Genomic DNA, 16,980 nt, shown 5'->3' with positions numbered 1-16,980 from the left:
AAATACCACAGACGCATATAGGCTGTGTTTCTGTGGTGATTCTAAGTCTGATCAAATCGACAGTAAAGATTAACCAACATACAGGCCATGTGCCCTGTCCCCGTTAAACCACCAGGCAGCGTGCCCATCCCAAATCCCTGTCCAGGAGAAGAGCCAGTGCCATACCACAGAAAGGAATGGCACCTCACTGACCTATGACCCCTCTTGTTTGTCTGCCCTTTAGAAGTCAAGACGGGGCAGGGGGATGATGAACTCTGAAAGGAGCACGCTCAAAGTACTCTCACCTAAAACTGAAGGGTCAGAAGACTGCAGGACTTCCATTAGATGATGCAGAGAGCTGAGGGCTGTCTGTCCCCCAGAATTTGGGAAAATCAGGCCATACAGCCGCCCCGTGTGGGTCTATCTCCAGGCCCAGCTGCCTGGGTTATGTAAGTTGCTTCGTTTGAAAGCTAACCTAGTTAATTAAGGACTGAACACAGTGGGGATTCATTTGGCAACATTACTGGAGTTGTTAAAAATTCTCAGTCCTTTCCATCACTAACTCTTTCTATTTTCTTGTTTTATAAAAAAAAAAATATTCAATCAGATAAGGGCATTTCAACAAATTCAGAAGAAATTGATTAAGAATAATGCTGGGAGATTAAATTTTTTTTTTAGTCAAACTTGGGAGAATAAATACTTAAAACTGAGAAATGCATCTTTGGACACTGTCCTTCACAGCTGGGTTTCTGCTCATGTGACAATGACACCCAGGTAGGGTTTGTCCTGGCTGGGCTCCATGGGCTTTCCCTAGCTCCTTCAGTTACCTGATACAGCAGCCCTCAAGGCAGGGTCTGTGGGCATCTTCAGTCTCTAGAGGGTGGCACTGAAGCCACAGAGGTGTGTTTGTGATAGCAAACTTGGACAAGGCAGAGGGCAGGTCTGATGAAAGGCAGACCACTCCCTTTCCGACCCTTCCACATCCATGAAGAGGGTGGCCACATATTCCCCTCTGGCTTGTCTTACACAACAGACAGAATTCCAAATCCCACCAGCAACTAGAGGCACCAAGGATAACTCCCTTCCTGTCCCTCAGTTCCCAAAGCTTCAGATGGCCTTCACTGTCACAGTTCAAAACTATGACTGTTTGGGAGTATTCCCAGAAAAAAAAAAAGAAAGTCTTCAGACATTACCACATGGTCCCTGAGAGAGAAAGATGACTCCAGGCTAAGGGGCTGAGAGTATGTTGGGGACATACCTGGCCCCTTGGAGCCACGGGTCATCTAGAGAAATCAACTGCCAGAAAATAACTTCATAAAGATGGAGAGAAACAGAAGATGATGCCTAACGTTACCATTGTGTGCCAGCCATAGGCACACACTCTTGTGTGCTCATCCATACAGGTGCACACACAAACAATAGCAACAGCAGAAAGATCTGGAAAGAAAACAACTAGGAGTGATGGATTAGGTCCAGAGAAGGAGGAAAAGGAAGGACCCCAGCACAGAACCTAGAATCCAACAGGTACAGACTCAACCCCCTTACCCAGATGTGTAACCCTGAGGACGCCATTAACATCCTCCTGATTCTATTTCATCATCTGTACAGGGGGAAAGTCAAAGGCAGATAGGGCTATTGTGGGGGCCAAATGATGTGCCATGCATAAAGACTTTAGACCAACAGTCTTATGAGTAGGTTGGTGCACCACAAAACCTAAACATCAGGACCGTTTTAAGTCAGGAAACAAGCACCCAGGATGCTGAGTACTCCCTCACAGTGAAGATGCTCAAGTCTCTGCTAACCGTCTTCTTGAGAATTGATGCAAGAGAGAGCAAGGTCCCGAGAGCCGCAAGACTGATGGTCTCCCCAGTCCTTACATTCAGCCATATGCTCAATGAGAGGACTGTAGCTCGATTTCCAAGTGGGTGCTGTGGGAAGGAATTCTGTGTTGGTGGGCTGATCACAGTAAAGACCAGAACATGGAGAGAAAGGGCTGGGAGGTCCCCTCTCAGTGTCACACGTGGTGGGATCAAAGAATCCCCAGGGCCAGCGCACTCTTCCCTGTCTTCTGACGTGGCATTGCTCCAAGAAACAACTTTCCACATTGGACTTCTCCGACTCAAGAGACAGCAAATACTTCTCACCCGAAACACGAGAACCTGCCGGTTCCCTGACAACACCAATTTAGCTTCTGAGAGGCAGCGGTGGACTTTCTTCTCTTTTCCTTTCTTCCTTAATGGGAAATGGTCACAGCCACGAACTTAGCAAAAGACATGGGTTAAAGTCGGTCCGTTCTTGGCTAATGCAGTTAGACATTTTCGAGAAAAGGCAACGAGAAGCGATCATTATCCATTATCTGCATGAAATATTTCAGAGAAAGAAGCAGCGTTTGCCAAGAAAAGAAGAGAAGGGCTGTTTGACTTCAAGCCAGGCAAGAGGGAACAAGATCACCTTCACATTCTGTAGTGCGCTGGGCAAACATTATTTCAAGTAAACTGGGAAAAGCCCGAAGAAGTACAGATGGTACATTCACTCCCATTCTTTCTGAAGGTCATTCTGGACAATGAGCCGGTGTTCCTTTCCTTGGCACAAAAGAGATAGACTCCTTCCCTTCTTCAAAAGAATGATGGGTGTGTGTGCACACTCACGTGCATTTATATAACCTTGTGGGGGAGAGGGTATAGAAGATAAGTAATGCTAGTTCACTGCAAACAGTTGTTAGATTTCATAGTCAAAGCCTCTGCGCCTCCGTTGAATAAGGGAGCATCAATTCTGCTGTGATTGCTTCACTCGGGTTTTGTTTCTCCTCTTCTTCCCGGTTCCTGATCGATGGCCATCTCCACGTCGAGAGTATTCTAAAGGTAATGATTTCCAAACAGGAGCTACCAGAAAGCTTCTGAAGTGGCTTCCCTTCTCCGCAGATATTTTCTCACTCTGCTTTTTTTAAATTGTCACTAAGAGGCGTCCTCATAATAATACACACTGGCCCGAAACCTGAGATAGCAGAATATAAAGGTTTTTTTTTTATTCCTCAGAAACCTCCTCTGTTTCACACGCTTGCCTCCTCTCCTGGTGTGACGCCCAAAGTTTCGAGAGGAGACCTTCCCCTCTTGGATAGTGGGCCGAGTCATTTCTCAAGGATTGATTGCAGGCGTCATCATTACGGGTAATGATGTAACAGGCTGCTCTGTGTTTGAGTGTTCCTTCTACAGAAGCTCCGTGCACATATCTCACGGGGCGCCTTACACAAATGACTCTATGTTAAATACCAGGCCTCACCCTGGAGGAGGCTACCTTCTTATAGACACACGCTAACAAAGCTGTCTCGTTGCAAATACCATGTGGGTTTTGCTGCTTTCGGATAAGATTTCAAAATAACAGGAAAACGTAGGCGAAAACTGACTTCAGCTGCAACGTGTAGATCACGCTGAAGTTTAGGATTCTTCGTGGTTGCGGTGTCTCCTGTGGGGCTCAGAGGTTGAAGGAGTGTTTGATGTACTTTCTGGGGTGAGACACCCTGACCACCTTACAAACAAGACCTTCTTGTTACTCCTGTTAGAGGTGAAGATCTTTGAAAACATCAGCTCACTCCACAGGATCACAGTAAGCAACTTGTGACATATTGGACCAGGCCTGCCTGGCCCGAGACTGATGCTTGGCCCTAGGTTGATACCCTGCCCCAGGCTGGTGCCTGGCCCCAGGCTGCTGCACCATCTCACTTGAGATGACTTGCTTAGTTCTTTCCCAGCCTGTCCTCGTTCTGAAACAGATGCTAAGCTACTGATCTACATCCCAGCTTCCTATTTTACTCTTCATTAGGAGACAGGGTCTCACTGACTTTCCCACGCTGGCCTTGAACTTACTTTGCAGCCCAGGCTCACCTCGACGCAAAATCTTTCTGCCTCAACCAAGTAGGTGTGGTTATGAGACCCAGCTTCATAAACCTTATATAAGTGATTTACCTGTCTCTTGCCCAGAGTTTCCTGGCCAATACCATCTGACATCGAGTGTTTAAGCGTGAATCATTCAGTCTCTCCCCAAAGCTGGATGCCACACACCCTTAAGAATGCCAGTGTAGAGATCTGTATGTCTGACCGTCTCTCAACTTAGTCCTTTACATCATGGAGTCTTGATCATAGGAACGCCCTGGAGACTGTCTAGAACAGTCCCTATTCTGTAGGTTTGAGGACAAGCCTATCAGTCTGCATTTCTAACAGGCTCCAGTCAATGCTACTCCTGCTTTGTTGACACTGCAACACACCCTGAATGAACAGTGAGAGCCCTCAGGGAACTGGGGCCCCTGCTGTTTCTTTTCCCTAAATGAAGAACCTAGAGGCAGGCAGGCTTGGAGTAAAACTGACAGGTGAGGAAACTTTGGTCAGAACGTTGAGGGGACAAATCCCAGAGAAGCAGTCCAGGTCTTCTGTCACAGAGCCTCCTGCTCTCCGTTCCACATGACTGGAAATGAATGGACCCCAGACACACCTGGTCTCCCCTCTATAGCGCTTGGGGAAGACAGCTCAGTTGGTAATGAGCTTGCCTTTTGAGCGTGAGGATCCCAGCTGCTAGGGTCCACACTTGTATCCTCTGCATCAGCGAGGCCAGCCCACGGATGCTAGTGATCCTCGGGAAGCCCTAAGCCAATGAGCTACGACTTCTGAGCAATGACACCTGAGGTTGGTCACACCTCCTCGTTCACCTTTGTCTCTGAGGTAGAGCCTGAGTAGCCATTACGCTTCTCCAGCATGGCACTAAGCCGTCCTGCCGCCCGCAGCCCCTCAGCGTCTTTCAGTGCAGATGAAAGTCTGTTTCTATTTATCCTCCTGTGTCAGGATTGTTTCTTTTTCCACTGGTCCACTTTTATCGCTTCAGTCACCTACATACTTGCAAAGATCTGTGACCTTTCTGTGATCTCTCTCCATTCTAGCACCCTTTTCTGTCAGTAACTCATCTCTTCTCCTTGGCCTTGAGAGGACCTGCTGGGTCAGAAGTCCCTGTCAAACTCTCCCGAAGCATCTTGCTCCTGTGGGAGCAGAGAATAAATATATATCTTTTATTTCAAATGATAAAATTAGAGAAGCACACCTCCTTGGGCTTAAACTGGCTTTGTCCTTCTGGCTAGTGACGGAGATGTGGAGAAAGTTCCAATGCACCAGGAGAAATCAGTCCCACAATCTGAATGCTGGGGTGATGGGCCAGGAAGGTTGTGGCAGTGAGAGCTTCATTGCATAAGTAGATCATTTTAATACATGGCACATCTGACAGGCGTCTGTCCTGTATGTGAATTGTTCTAATTCAAGGACCAGTTTCTGAGAGGGGGTGGGGAGTCCTGCTCTCAAAAAGTTCCTCATTTGTTTTCACAAAGTTCCTGCGGTCTCAGGATGAGCCTTGCTGGTATTATGCCAGCTCCCTCCCCCCTCCTCTCTCTCCAGTGTTTCCTTAAACAAAGAATTCTATGTATTTGGTTCTGAGGTTCAGATAGAGGACCTAGTTCTATGTACACATCATAGAAGGTGGCAGAGACTCCTGTGGCCATCCAGCCTCCCGTCATTCCAAGGAAGGGAGGGAGGAAAGGAGAAAGGGAGAGGGGGAGGGAGAGGGAGAGGGAGAGGGAGAGAACAAGCAGACTGGCCCCTCCATGTTGCCCCTAGGGGCCCTAGCTCTGGGTTTGGCCACCATCTAACAGTAACTCACCTTCCTTACACACTAGAGCCTCCAACTCTCCACTCAGCCTGCCAACAGGATGGCCAATAATCATGTCCTCTGTAAGCCACGTACAGACAGCACTCAACAAAACACAGAGGCTCCAGAGGAGAGAGGCCTTACCTGTGTCGTCATTTAGTATACCTACTGGGTACAAGGTGTGGAACTGTCCCCATCCCTCATTCAGATCAGCCATGCATACAAAGGACTCTGTATGACTTTAAGCTGTCAATCAATGGGACAGACAGGCAAAATGACCCTGTCATGGTCAAATACATTATTAAATGAGATCTTGGTCAATTTCTGGCTTGTTCGTGAAGATCTGCTCAAATTTTTTTTCCTCCACCTAAAACCTTTGTTTCACCTCCTTTGCCATTTTAAAAATGGTCAGTGACTTCATGGATCTGGGGGGAAGCAAGGCAACCCCAGAAACATACAGTAGCAAAAGTCCAGGGTCTAACATGAGACTGCCTATGAATTATTTGTGTACAGTTTCATTTAAACAATTCTTACTGAAGGCGTTTAGAACATCCAAGGTAATCAGTTTCTAACGTTATCACTTCCTTTTGTTTTTTAACTTTTAACATAAGACAACATTCCTAAAAATGTAAGGGTTTCTCTCTGAATTTCCCCACATACTGTTAAAGTACGAAGAACTCAGGAGATGGTCTCTCAAATACCGCTGCAGAGATGAAATTTCTCTTCCTATGTTAGAGGCAGATGAGCCCGTGGTGTCAGACAGCCCGTGTGTGTGTCTTCTCTGAAGCAGGATGTTCACACTAAGAACCTAGCTCCTCGTGTTCTGCAGTCTTGATGTCTATTCCTAATCTTTTCTCCCCATTCTTCCTTTTTTTATTTTATTTTTTTTCCTTATTTATTTTATTTTATTTCCTTATTTATTTTATTCCTTATTTTATTCCTTTATTTTATTTTATTTATTCACATTTCAAATGTCATCCCCTTTCCCAGTTTCCCCTCCTCAACCCCCATCTTATCCCTCCTCCCCCTGCTTCTATGAGGGTGCTCCTCCACCCACCCACCTACTCCTGCCTCTCTGCCCTGGCATCATTCCCCTACACTGGGGCACAGAGCTGCCACATGACCAAGGGCCTCCCCTCCCACCGATGCCACACAAGACCATCCTCTACTACATATGCAATGGAACTATGGGTCCCTCTATGTGTATTCTTTGGTTGGTGGTTGGTGATTTAGTCCCTGGGAGCTCTGGGGGGTCTGGTTGATTGATATTGTTGTTCTTCCTATTGGGTTGCAAATCTCTTCAGTCCCTTCAGTCCTTCCCCTCACTCCTCCATTGGGATCCCTGTCCTCAGTCTGATGGTTGGCTGCAAACATCTGCATCTGTATTGGTCAGGCTCTGTCAGAGCCCCTCAGAGGACAGCCATACCAGGCTCCTGTCGGCAAGCACTTCTTGGCTTCAGCAATAGTGTCTGGGTTTGGTGTCTGCAGATGGGATGGATCCCTCCCAAGGTGGTGTGGTCTCTTGATGGCCTTTCCTTCAGTCTCTGACCCACTCTTTTCCCCTGCATTTCCTTTAGACAGGATCAATTCTGGGTTAGTACTTTTGAGATGGGCTATTCCTAATCTTCATACTTAAGCACAAGTCTACTCTGCAGAAAGCTGACCAACCAGAAAGCCAGTGGCTCTGTTAGCCAGAAGCCGCGGTTCCTGGTGTGCTCTTGTCCCCATGACTGAGGTGACAAAGGAGGTTGTACTCAGACCCCATCAATTTGGAGGAGGATGATCACTGTTCAGTAAAGAGCCAGCTCCATTCCTGAGAAGCCTTCATTCCATCACTCATTCATTCATTCATTCATTCATTCATTCAAACACTGAGGACAAGATGTAGCCATGCCTGCCAGGGTCGGACTTGGGAAAAGCAAGGTTTGTGAGTTTGACCATTGGGTCAGGTATTTTCATTCCATGATCAGTGGGAGCCTCAACCAATCAGATAACTGGGGAAAAGGAGAGCTGTTAGTACAGGGCTGTGGGTTGGCTAAGACATGAGCTCTGACTGAACTCAGAGAAAGAAAGGAAACTGGCAAGGCAAAATACCTTTTTGAGCAAGAGTCTTGGGCAAGAGAGGAAGAGAATGAACTCCTAAGAGGTGAATCTGCCATTGCGGAGAAGCGGGTTAGTGGTGAGCTTCATTGTGTTCCTTAGACCCACAGAGCCGGGAGCGTGACGCTACTAGAGACCACGAGAGGCACAGAGACACCGAATCCTGCTGGCTCCTATAGTAGGTGCTGAGAGTTTGCATTTCACTGTCAGTGTACTAGAAAGCCATTGCCTGAGTTAAAACAGAAATGTCCTGACCTGGCCCGTTTTACATAAAACGTTCTGGCAACAGGACATAAGTTCAAACCCAGCCTGGGCTACGTACAGAAGATCCATCTAAAACTAAAGAATATTCTAGAAGGCTGGGGTCAAAAGGAGAGAGAAGGCCATAGTCCATCCTAGTGGACAGTATGACAGCTCTGTCTGAGCAGAGGGAAGTGTGGAAAAGAAACGGTCTCACCAGCCCATCACTGAGACACAGAATTGACAGGGGTTGCTCACGTGTTCCCGGTCCTGGGGGTGGAGGGTTTCAAACAATGGTAAAGGGTGGGAATAGAAAATGGGGTGACAAGCGTGATCTTCAAGCCAAAACTCAGCAAGAAAGGTTCTACTGAGCGCAGCTCTCTCCCTGTGCCTGAGTGTGCTAGTGAGAACTCCTTCTGCTAAGCAAGTACTCATAAGAACGAATTTGCCACTCTTTCAGCCAGAGTCACACATGATGCCAACTCATTAAACAATTCATCGATGGCAAGAGAGACAGACCTTCATTATGCGGCCCAGTCACCGGGCTTCAGGCTGCCACTGCCTGCTCACCTCCACTGCCGGTGGCAAACAGAATCACTCGGATCAAGTGAACAATTTCAAATGTTTAATATTAAAATGCGGTTTTGAGAAACTCCTCGGAACCCTAAGCCATTGTTAAGACACACTCTCTTTGACAGGTGTGCCGGCACTTTTTTTTCCCTATGAGGCTTTTCAACGTGTTATTTTATCATCGGGTGCATGAGATTTAGTCTATTCTGTGGAAGCAAAGAGACAAAAAAGGGTCTCTCAGCACGAGTTACTCTGCTGTAAAGGTTATAGTAAACATGTCAATGCCTAATTAAGCAGAAAATTTTATCTGTATTGTGGGGGAGGAGTGTGCTGTCTCCGACTTTTCTTCTGGGGAACCCATTTAGAAGGACAAAGTAGATTGGGAGGTTGAACGGGTCCAGGAACTCAGCATCCAAATGTCAGCAGAAGCAGAGGAAAGTGGGAAGAAGTAATGCTTCTTATCCCTTGCTGGAAAATCACAGTATGGGCTGACAGAATGTGTGTGTGTGTGTGTGTGTGTGTATGTGTGTGTGTGTGTGTGTGTGTGTACATATTTTCTCTCCATGATCCCACTACCCATAAGCAGAGTAACAATATGTTACAGCCTAGAATAGCCATGGGTAGTGTTGTTGATGTGGTATTTGTCTCAGAATCATAACACCCATTTGCTTTTCAAAAGTGACCACAGTTATTTGATAAAGTTTGCCTGATTTCACTTGCAGATGTGATATACTATGTCACCAAACTTGGTGGCTTTTGCCTGTAATCCCAGCAACTAGGAAGGGGAGTTATGTGAACTTACAGCCAGCCTGGGACTACACAGAGACACTCAGAAGAAACAACAACAGCAAATTGATCATATTTGTTGGCTAAAATGTATCTGATTTTTGAAGTACCTTTTTATATCTTAGGAAACTTTTCTTTCTTATAATTAATAACTTTCTCCCTGAGTGTAGCAGTCTAACACCTCTTTAAAATACTAAATTAGTCCTGGGGGAAAGGGAAGAGGCGATGAATGGCAGGGGCGGCCTAACGCCTGACTTGGTTGTTTCAAAACGCAGTTTTCTTACGAGAAGTGGCCGCTTATTAATGGCTGCTTGGCTGGATGGAGTAGTTCTCCTTTCTTCCAATCAATTCACGACACTAGAGACCAGCAACACCAATTTAATGAAAAACTCGCTTGTCAGCTTGCTGGGGAAGCAAAAAAATACCACACCAATAACAATAAAATAACAAACACAACCATAAAACTTGTGGCCATTCTGAACTTTTACATTTTATCTTGTTTTATGGACTCCCGGCCTCAAACTCATGGGCTCTTGTCTTCCGCATTCCCACAGTCCTCTCTGAGGAGGTGGATAGCTGCTTAGCAATCGACCAAATTTCACTGCCAACCTGGGAAGGTTTTCTTATTCATTAGGGTGGCAGTGGAAACGGGCAGGGGCGGGGAGGGAGGTGTCCTGTACAAGACAATGGATTCTTTTAACAAACAGGAGGGGGAGTGTGGGGGGGGACCCTGCATGCTCTGCAACTTCCTTCATTCTGAAGCCTCAGTTTCCTGACCTATGAAAAATAAGCAACAACACTTGCTGTGTGTGGATATGAAATAAATGCAAAAGATTGTGCTTGTAGACTGGAAGAATGGTTCAGTGGTCACTGCATAAGTGAGAGGATCAAAGTTTGGATAGCAAGCACCCATGTACACCCCCACTCCAGGTGCTCACCCTCGTCCTAGCCCTCACCCTCGCCCACACCCTTGCCCCCCCCCACCAGATACCTCCCTCCCAAGCTTTCGGCTTGGCTTATGAGAAGAATAGTTCCTGATCTTGGGTTTCTCTCTCCCCTTGCCATCAAGAGGGACAGCGATGTTTTATGAGGAACCATTACATTAAGATCATGCTAGCCTTGCACATCTGAAGCTGGGTCTGCTTTGCATGGGGACATTTTTGGTTATAGCTTACCCGTGTGACTCTAAAAGCCCAGGTGGAGAAAATGAACCCATGGGCATAAATAGCCACAATCCCCATCGGCACTGATGGGGATTTGCCCATTAATTCTCTTTCGCTCCTGCTCTCTCTCTCATGCCTGCATTTTCCCTGTGCAATTATTGGCCCTCGGTCCTTTCAGAGAAGGGAAAGCATGCATTCCCCAATAGCATTTTGCATCCACAAATCAACTCTGTAATTGGCATCTCGTGACGGGTACCCACAAATCACGGTGCATTTGAAATTACAGGAACAAGATCGAGAGAGTATTTTCAGCCGTGTCTGGAAAGGTCTTCATAAACCCGTGAGAGAATAATAGACTGGCCCCCAAATCTCCCGTTCTGACACCATTCACCATTAGTTTAAAATCATTGTATTTGCTGAGCTTACATAATTTTTCAGCCATTGGTGGGAGACAGTATTTGCATACGCCATCCTCTCTCTCCTGGCAACTCTCTATAAACAAAAATGTTGCAACAGAAAGACACAGGCTATCGAGGCTATAATGGCTATGTATCTCGGTTCCTAGTTGGATGAATTCAAGCCAATACTCCCAAGTGTCTTGAGGCAGTTTGCCATGGAGATGTAAGGACCGAGCTCTAACGTTCTTACAAGCCAGCATTCTCCTGTACCATGATGTCAATAAGATTTGCATTTCAGTCTAGGTTTCCAGAGAACCACACACATGAATTTAGCCACTGCTCCTTTACAGGAATATCAGGGTGATAGTTGACCCCTACATTGTTAAGTTGTGATCGTAATCATTCATAGAGAAGTATGCCCTTGCCAAGATAAAAAGGAATAAGCATCAAATGGCACAGAGGACATCATTTGGGGCCTGGCGATGTATTCGGCTGGCATCATGCTTGCCTAGCGTGTATGGAAGCTGGATGGTGTCCTCAGCATCACGTAGACTAGACATGTAAGTTCAGCACTGAGGAAGTAGAGGCGAGAGGATCAAAATTTTATGTCCTGCTACATAGCAAATTCCAGGCCACCCTGGGCTACAGGAGACCCTGTCCCCAAATAAAACTCAAGCATTTATCGTTTCCCCTGTTTTTGTTGAACTTGGTAAAAGTATGGATTGCATTGCTATTCAGTTGAGGCTGGGTAAGCAGGGACGTGGGGATGGAATCTGTCAGCTGTTGGTACATTTAGTTCACCTCTCTGTATCTCCTGCAGGGTATGCCCAGGAGGAAGCACTGAAGGAAGAGGAGGAAATCAAGGAGGAAGAGGAGGAGGAGGAAGATAGTGGCTCTGTGGCTCAGCACCAGGGCAGCAATGACACCGGGACAGATGAGGAACTAGAAACCGGCCCAGAGCAGAAAGGCTACTTCAGCTGCCAGAACTCACCAGGGAGCCACCTGTCCAATCAGGACGCAGAAAACGAATCTCTCCTGAGCGATGCCAGCGACCAGGTGTCAGACATCAAAAGCATCTGTGGCCGAGATGCCTCGGACAAGAAAGCAAGCACTCACCCCAAGCTTCCAAGTGAACCCCATAACTGCATGGATAAAATGACAGCTGTCTATGCCAATATCCTGTCAGATTCCTACTGGTCTGGCCTGGGCCTCGGCTTCAAGTTATCCAACAGCGAGAGACGGAATTGCGACACCCGAAACGGTAGCAGCAAGAATGATTTTGATTGGCACCAAGACGCCCTGTCCAAAAGCCTCCAGCAGAACTTACCTTCTAGGTCTGTCTCTAAGCCCAGCCTATTCAGCTCTGTCCAGCTGTACCGGCAGACCAGTAAGCTGTGCAGCGGCTCCGTGTTCACCGGCGCCAGCAGGTTCCGCTGCAGGCAGTGCAGTGCAGCCTATGACACTCTCGTGGAGCTGACTGTGCACATGAATGAGACAGGCCACTATCAAGATGACAACCGAAAAAAAGATAAGCTCAGACCCACGAGCTACTCGAAGCCCCGGAAAAGGGCCTTCCAGGACATGGACAAAGAGGACGCTCAAAAGGTTCTGAAATGCATGTTTTGTGGCGACTCCTTCGATTCCCTGCAAGATTTGAGTGTTCACATGATAAAGACAAAACATTACCAAAAAGTGCCTTTGAAGGAGCCAGTACCAACCATTTCCTCCAAGATGGTCACACCAGCCAAGAAGCGTGTTTTCGAAGTCAATAGGCCTTGCTCCCCCGACTCCACAACAGGGTCACTTGCAGATGCTTTCTCTTCCCAGAAGAGTGCTAACCTGCAGCTGCCCTCCAACAGCCGCTACGGCTACCAAAATGGAGCCAGCTACACCTGGCAGTTTGAGGCCTGCAAGTCCCAGATCCTAAAGTGTATGGAGTGTGGCAGCTCCCATGATACTTTGCAGCAACTCACCACCCACATGATGGTCACAGGCCACTTTCTCAAAGTCACTAGCTCTGCCTCCAAAAAAGGGAAGCAACTCGTGTTGGACCCGCTGGCTGTGGAGAAAATGCAGTCACTGTCTGAGACCCCAACCAGTGAGTCTCTGGCCCCTAAGCCATCAAGTAACTCGCCCTCCGAGTGCACAGCCTCGACCACAGAGTTAAAGAAAGAGAGCAAGAAGGAGAAGGGAGAGGTCAATGAAGACGAACAGGGTGTGAAAAGCGAGGAATATGAAGACTCTCTACAGAAACCTCTCGACCCTACCATAAAATACCAGTATCTAAGAGAGGAGGACTTGGAAGATGGCTCGAAGGGCGGTGGGGACATTTTAAAGTCGCTGGAAAATACTGTAACCACAGCCATCAACAAGGCCCAAAATGGTGCTCCCAGCTGGAGTGCATATCCAAGTATCCACGCAGCCTACCAGCTGTCAGAGGGCACCAAGCCACCCGTGGCAATGGGCTCTCAGATACTGCAAATCCGACCCAACCTTGCCAACAAGCTGAGGCCCATCGCACCCAAATGGAAAGGCATGCCACTCGGCCCTGTGCCCACAAGCCTGGCCCTGTATACTCAAGTCAAGAAGGAGACAGAAGACAAAGATGACGTCATGAAGCAGTGTGGGAAGGAAAGTCCCCACGAAGAGGCAACTTCTTTCAGCCAGCCTGAGGGCGAGTCTTTCTCCAAAATGGAACCACCTTCAGAATCCAGAAAGACTGAGCTGTGTCCCCTGAAGGAGGAGGAGAAGCTACCGAAAGAGAAACCAGAGTCGCTAGAACCAGTGTCTTCTCTGACCAACGGATGTGCACCGGCTAACCACACCCCGGCCCTGCCTTCCATCAACCCACTCAGTGCCCTGCAGTCTGTCCTGAACAACCACCTGGGCAAAGCTACCGAGCCCTTGCGTTCCCCTTCCTGCTCCAGCCCCAACTCAAGCACAATCCCCATGTTCCATAAGTCCAGTCTCAGCGTGGCAGACAAGCCAGTCATAAGTCCCACCTCCACCAGGCCGGCCGCCAGCGTGTCCCGACACTACCTGTTTGAGAACACCGACCAGCCCATTGACCTGACCAAGTCCAAAAGCAAGAGAGCAGAGTCCTCACAAGCACAATCCTGCACGTCCCCACCTCAGAAGCATGCTCTGTGTGACATTGCCGACATGGTCAAGGTCCTCCCCAAAGCCACCACCCCAAAGCCAGCCACTTCCTCCAGAGTCCCTCCTGTGAAGCTGGAAATCGATGTCAGACGCTTCGAAGATGTTTCAAGCGAAGTCTCTACTTTGCACAAAAGGAAAGGCCGGCAGTCCAACTGGAACCCGCAGCATCTTCTCATTCTGCAAGCTCAGTTTGCCTCGAGCCTCTTCCAGACCTCAGAGGGCAAATACCTGCTTTCTGACCTGGGCCCACAAGAGCGGATGCAAATCTCAAAGTTCACTGGACTGTCCATGACCACGATCAGCCACTGGCTGGCCAACGTCAAGTACCAGCTTAGGAAAACGGGTGGGACAAAATTCCTGAAAAACATGGACAAAGGGCACCCCATCTTTTACTGCAGTGACTGTGCATCCCAGTTCAGAACCCCCTCTACCTACATCAGCCACTTAGAGTCTCACCTGGGCTTCCAAATGAAGGACATGACCCGGATGGCAGCTGACCAGCAAAGCAAGGTGGAGCAGGAGATCTCCCGGGTGTCATCGGCTCAGAGGTCTCCAGAAGCAATAGCTGGCGAAGAGGACACAGACTCTAAGTTCAAGTGTAAGTTATGCAGTCGGACATTTGTGAGCAAACACGCAGTAAAACTCCACCTAAGCAAAACGCACAGCAAGTCACCCGAACACCATTCTCAGTTTGTAACAGACGTGGATGAAGAATAGTTCTGCAGGTATGGGGTTTGCTCCCAGGTGACATTGACCATGGCCTTGTGAGGAACGTGTTAAAAGGAGATAGGTCTGCTTAGAGGCAGAGGACGTCTCCCGAGGCCTCACAGGACCGTAGTTTGCTGCCATAGACTTACTTTTACAAAAGACAGGACACGATGAGTGGGTCCTAGTCATCCCCCCCCCCACATCCTCCTGTTTAGCGGGAAAGCAGGATACAATGTTTCTAAGAGAGATGAAGCCCACGGTTGCTCACAGAGCTCCAGGACACGATTCCCTTAGCAACCTAAGGCCCAACCTCCAAGGTCCAGCTTCCCCTCATTTTAATTAACAAGGACTAGATTCCATTTTGCCATCTGCCTTCCCACAGCAATGCGTAATACTTACAGAGTGGGGAAGAGGTGGCACCAGAATGAAGACGGTGGGGGAGGGGGACTTCCTAGGGGCCGTTATATACAGAGATAGCTTAATCAGTTCACGAATGGCTTAATGGTATCTTTATTATCAGCCCTTGCAATGATACATTTGGTAGCCTGCTTTTATCGATGGCTACCTCTGCGTTCCTTCTCTGTTTCCTTCCTACATTCATTTTCCTACAGAAGAGCAGGGACTCTTAAGGGGGAGCCATCGGGATCCACTCCTCTATGGAGCAGGGAGATGAAAATGCCTTTCGATTTTCTTTAGGATAAACTCGGGATCCGAGTCCACCTTTAACAAAGACAGATCCGAAACATCCCTGCGAGCTTATTTCACATATAGAGATGGATAGTTGAAGCTTTGTGTATGGTCAAGCGAGTAGGGTCCGTCCCACAGCTCCAAGATATTTTTATTAAATTGGGCTGCAGGTACACTTTGGTAGCAGATTACTTACCCAGCATACATAAGGTCCTGGGTTCAAGCCCCAGTACCAAAAGGAGAAAAAAATGAATTCGTACCATGTATCATACAACTTCATGCCTTGCTTTCTTACCAATGCCCAAGTCACTTATGTCACCTCCAGGAGAAAGGACAGAGACCAAAGGCGAATACTTTATAGCAAATTAGTCACGTAGGCTGCTTCTAAATATTGAGCTTTAAGCAAGGTTGGATGTCAAAAAAAAACTCCTTCACAGGATTCCTCTGCTTCCTCTTCTCTCCCCTCCAGCATGACACGCCCACATGCTAGGGACCCCAACACATGTTCTGATCGACCTCTGCCTGAGGCACCCCAACACAAGGGCCCAACATGAACTAACCATACTGTACTTTGCAGCCCAGCATATGCCCCACAGCATTACGGAATTGCTCTTAATTAATTCCCGACAAGGTGTGGAAAGCTTGTCGTCCCTCACCACCCCCTCTTCTCAAAGCTTTTACTTTTACACAGGAAACTTTTGGGTCAAGCTGTACAGGTGCAGATGCTAAGGCAGTTCCAGATAGACAGAGGTCCTGTATGATGCTCGGAGCGCTCCTCACAGAGCCAGAGAGCTTCCTAGTGGAAGGATAGTCAAAAGGAAAGAGAAATAATGTGCTTGACTCGAGACTCTTCCCTCCAGGTGGAAATCCATGCTTCTGATTTGGGTGGGCCCCCGAGAGGGCTACCCCTACTGTTTGCATGCCTTTATCATGATAATTAAATGTTCCGGGCAGATTCACCTCCGGGTTTCTGAGCATGACTGTACATCTTACCTTATTGAATGGAAGGCTATTTTGCAACTGTTGAGCTCTGGGTTCTGCCACATGCTATTTATTTACCATATCACATTTTAAATTTTTATGTAATTAGCCATTATGCTCTTCTGGTCCTTAAGGAAAAAAAAAAAAAGGTGGACATACATAAAAAAATCTAGAGACAAGAAGTATGTTTTAAATCTAATAATTGTGGGTCCAAACCACGGCGAAGAGAACAAATAGGTGATGTTTATTTTGTGCTATAATAAAGACCAATTTTCCACCTGTTAGGTTTGTAATCATTTTTTAACTGCGATATGTAAACTAGGAAGCAGGGAGCAGAAGGAAGGTCTCATTCCAAGTCAAAATCTGAAGCGTACACTATCTGTTCTAGAGAAGCAAAAGTTGACCAATAATTTGGGGGGTATAACACAGAGGTTGCCTGTAAGTCTGGGAGACACATGGGTGAGACTGCTATCTTTGGGTCTGTCTCCATTTGTACAGAATAAATACTTCTACTTTATGACAGTGTT

At 47.4% G+C, this 16,980-nt stretch overlaps 1 protein-coding gene across 1 annotated transcript in view; it reads left to right on the top strand.

Moving 5' to 3' along the window:
* Tshz2 (teashirt zinc finger homeobox 2) overlaps window positions 1–16,622 on the top strand; it is a 254,980-nt gene extending 238,358 nt beyond the window's left edge. The window contains exon 2 of the mRNA XM_028769783.1: window positions 11,739–16,622. Within this exon, the coding sequence (XP_028625616.1) occupies window positions 11,739–14,794 (3,056 nt within the window). The 3' untranslated portion in view covers window positions 14,795–16,622. The remainder of the gene's footprint in view (window positions 1–11,738) is intronic.
* The last annotated feature ends 358 nt before the right edge of the window (window positions 16,623–16,980 follow it).

This window comes from Grammomys surdaster, unplaced genomic scaffold (genome assembly GCF_004785775.1).
Source record: "Grammomys surdaster isolate TR1022 unplaced genomic scaffold, NIH_TR_1.0 193, whole genome shotgun sequence".
Taxonomy (NCBI): Eukaryota; Metazoa; Chordata; class Mammalia; order Rodentia; family Muridae; genus Grammomys; species Grammomys surdaster.
This window is presented reverse-complemented; position numbering and strand designations above follow the sequence as displayed.